We start from the raw sequence: 2,500 nt of genomic DNA on the forward strand, positions 1-2,500 counted from the left end.
ACTGCATATGCTCATTTCATGAATATCTCCTTCATGTATTAGGTTCACAGTGAGAATGTTCAGTTAATTTGCATATTCAAGATCTGATTACACTTGCTGCTAATTGCAATGATGACAATGATGCTGATAACAATGCTGCTATTAATAATGGACCCATTGATGTAGATATCATTCATCCTGTTGGTTTTAAAGGGAAATGGCAACTCCAGCAGTACAAATACTACTCATTTATCCATTATTCATGTCCTTTTAATGTTGAGTAATATTTGCATCTTGATATATTTTATTGTGTCCTTCATAATGTAACATCATAGTTAATGTTAGTTTTCAGTATATATTTCAGGATTAAGTTATTTGTTTGACGCATTAGAAATTATAGTATTCTATACGTTTCATTTGGCTCATAAGCCAAAACAAATTCGCTTGTGATCAACTGAATACTGCAGAAATGTGTTCCTTTTAGAATTCAGACATCATGTTTTCATAAAGAAAAAGTTGTAGGTGGTTTTGTAAAATGAAAAAGAGATAAAGAGAAGATGCTTTGAGGAGAGACATGATGTCAAGATTTCAAATCACCGTCTATGACTGCACAAATGTAGCTTTCTTTTCACATGTAACCCCATTCATACATTAGTCAGTCAATGAATAGCTCATTCACTAATGCTCACACCAACTCTGTTTCTTATACCTTTACTAAAGAAAGGCTGTACCTTATCTTCTTAAACAAGCACTAATTCTCGCTGAACAGATTGGGAAGTCTTGCGCATGATTTTGGAGCGTGTGCCACAGGTCCTGCAGAACAAGGCTCTCATCCTGTCTCGTGATGGCAATGATATCGACTACTTTGCTGCCGCTCTCTGTGCTCTGGTGAGTATGAATCTTTTTCTGTTGAGTTTCATTCAGTTGGCATCTTTTATCAGTCTTTTTCCCACAGTTGTCTTTTCTTTTTTTAACTTTTATTTTTACATTATGTGGAATATTAGAATATTTGTCTATATGAATATCCAGAGATCAGAAAGATAAAGCAGCAATGAATGTAAGGCTAAATTCAAAAGAATCAGTTAAAGAATAAGCCAAGTCTTTGTTCTAAATCAACTTCCAGGCATCAGGGAACATGATTGCAACTGATAGATACGCTTTATTTCTTTTCTTTCACCAGGTTACGGAAAAGTCTCTAGGATTGCCAGAATCTCTACACAATACTCCGGCAAAATTCACCAAATCTGATTTCCAGAGCTTTGTCTTTCCTGTATTGGCAACTCTGGCATCCTACCACATGCACTTAGAATCCGTGATCCAGCAGAAGGTATTTCGGTCGTCCTGTTAGATGATACTTGCTTCTCGTATAGGACAGTGTGTGATAAAATGAGATAAGTTGTATTGCTTTCTTAGTCTTATATATTATTATGGTTTTCTTTGTTTTTATATGTTGGAATTTTCGGTTCTTTTCACGTAACTGGGAGTATGCAAGTTTTGAAAATTTTATAGTGTGTATGAAAAGTACATTTTTGTATTATTTTTCTCATTATTACTATGTATTTTATTTTTCTTAATTAATTTGTTGAATATCAACAGTGTGGTTTTTCTTTTACAAGGTGATTAATTCAGAATAATTACAGGTCATTAAATGCCTGGAGCTCGGTGTTCTAAGTAGATGTGCGGGACCATTGTGTGTGAGTGCTCTGACCTTGTGTGTTCTGGAAATGAGAGATTCGATGATCAAACTTCTGCGAGAGGTCATGATAAACCTCTCGAAGATAACTGCCACTGTCCAAAATGCTCAACCAATCTTAGAATTTCTTTCAAGTGAGTGTCGACGCGCCGTTCAATTTTGGGTTACTACGTGTGGCACTGAAAGGATACTTGGAACAAACTAGACCGTGGCGTTGTCTGTTTCTCTTTATTCATCATCCCTGTTTTATATTCCCCAGCTTTGCTCCACCTGCCAAAAGTGTATGCCAGTTTTGTGTCTGACCAGTATATGTCAATCTTTGCGATTGCTATACCGTACACAAATCCATTCAAGTTCAACCATTATATTGTGTCACTTGCATACCACGTCATTGCCATGTGGTTCCTCAAGTGCAGACTTCCCTTCAGAAGGCATTTCGTGCCATTTATATCTAAGGTTAGTCTGTCTGTGTCTCTGTGTCTGTGTGTCTGTCTGTCTGTCTCTCTGTCTGTGTCTGTCAGTCTTTTTGTGTCTGTTTCTTTGTCTCTTTGTGTCTGTCTCTCTCTGTCTCTATCTCTGACTCTGTCTCTATCTCTGTCTCTGACTCTGTCTCTATCTCTCTGACTCTGTCTCTGACTGTCTCTCTGTCTCTGTCTCTGTCTCTATCTCTCTGACTCTGTCTCTGTCTCTCTGTCTTTGTCTCTGACTCTATCTCTCTGTCTGTTTGTCTATGTCTGTGAGTCTCTGTGTGTCTGTCTGTCTCTGTCTGTCTGTCTGTCTGTCTGTCTATCTGTCTCCGTGTCTCTCTGTCTGTCTCCGTGTCTCTCT

The 2,500-nt window shown here is 37.7% G+C and overlaps 1 protein-coding gene across 3 annotated transcripts in view; it reads left to right on the forward strand.

Annotated features, from left to right (window-relative positions):
* The window catches only part of LOC125030514 (tuberin-like), a 34,257-nt gene that overhangs the window by 12,580 nt on the left and 19,177 nt on the right, over positions 1-2,500 (forward strand). For all 3 annotated transcript variants that reach the window (XM_047620573.1, XM_047620574.1, XM_047620575.1), the window contains exons 14-17: positions 749-867; positions 1,160-1,306; positions 1,620-1,806; positions 1,932-2,128. In XM_047620573.1, the coding sequence (XP_047476529.1) occupies positions 749-867; positions 1,160-1,306; positions 1,620-1,806; positions 1,932-2,128 (650 nt within the window). The remainder of the gene's footprint in view (positions 1-748; positions 868-1,159; positions 1,307-1,619; positions 1,807-1,931; positions 2,129-2,500) is intronic.

The sequence above is a fragment of the Penaeus chinensis genome, chromosome 11, assembly GCF_019202785.1.
Source record: "Penaeus chinensis breed Huanghai No. 1 chromosome 11, ASM1920278v2, whole genome shotgun sequence".
Classification (NCBI taxonomy): Eukaryota; Metazoa; Arthropoda; class Malacostraca; order Decapoda; family Penaeidae; genus Penaeus; species Penaeus chinensis.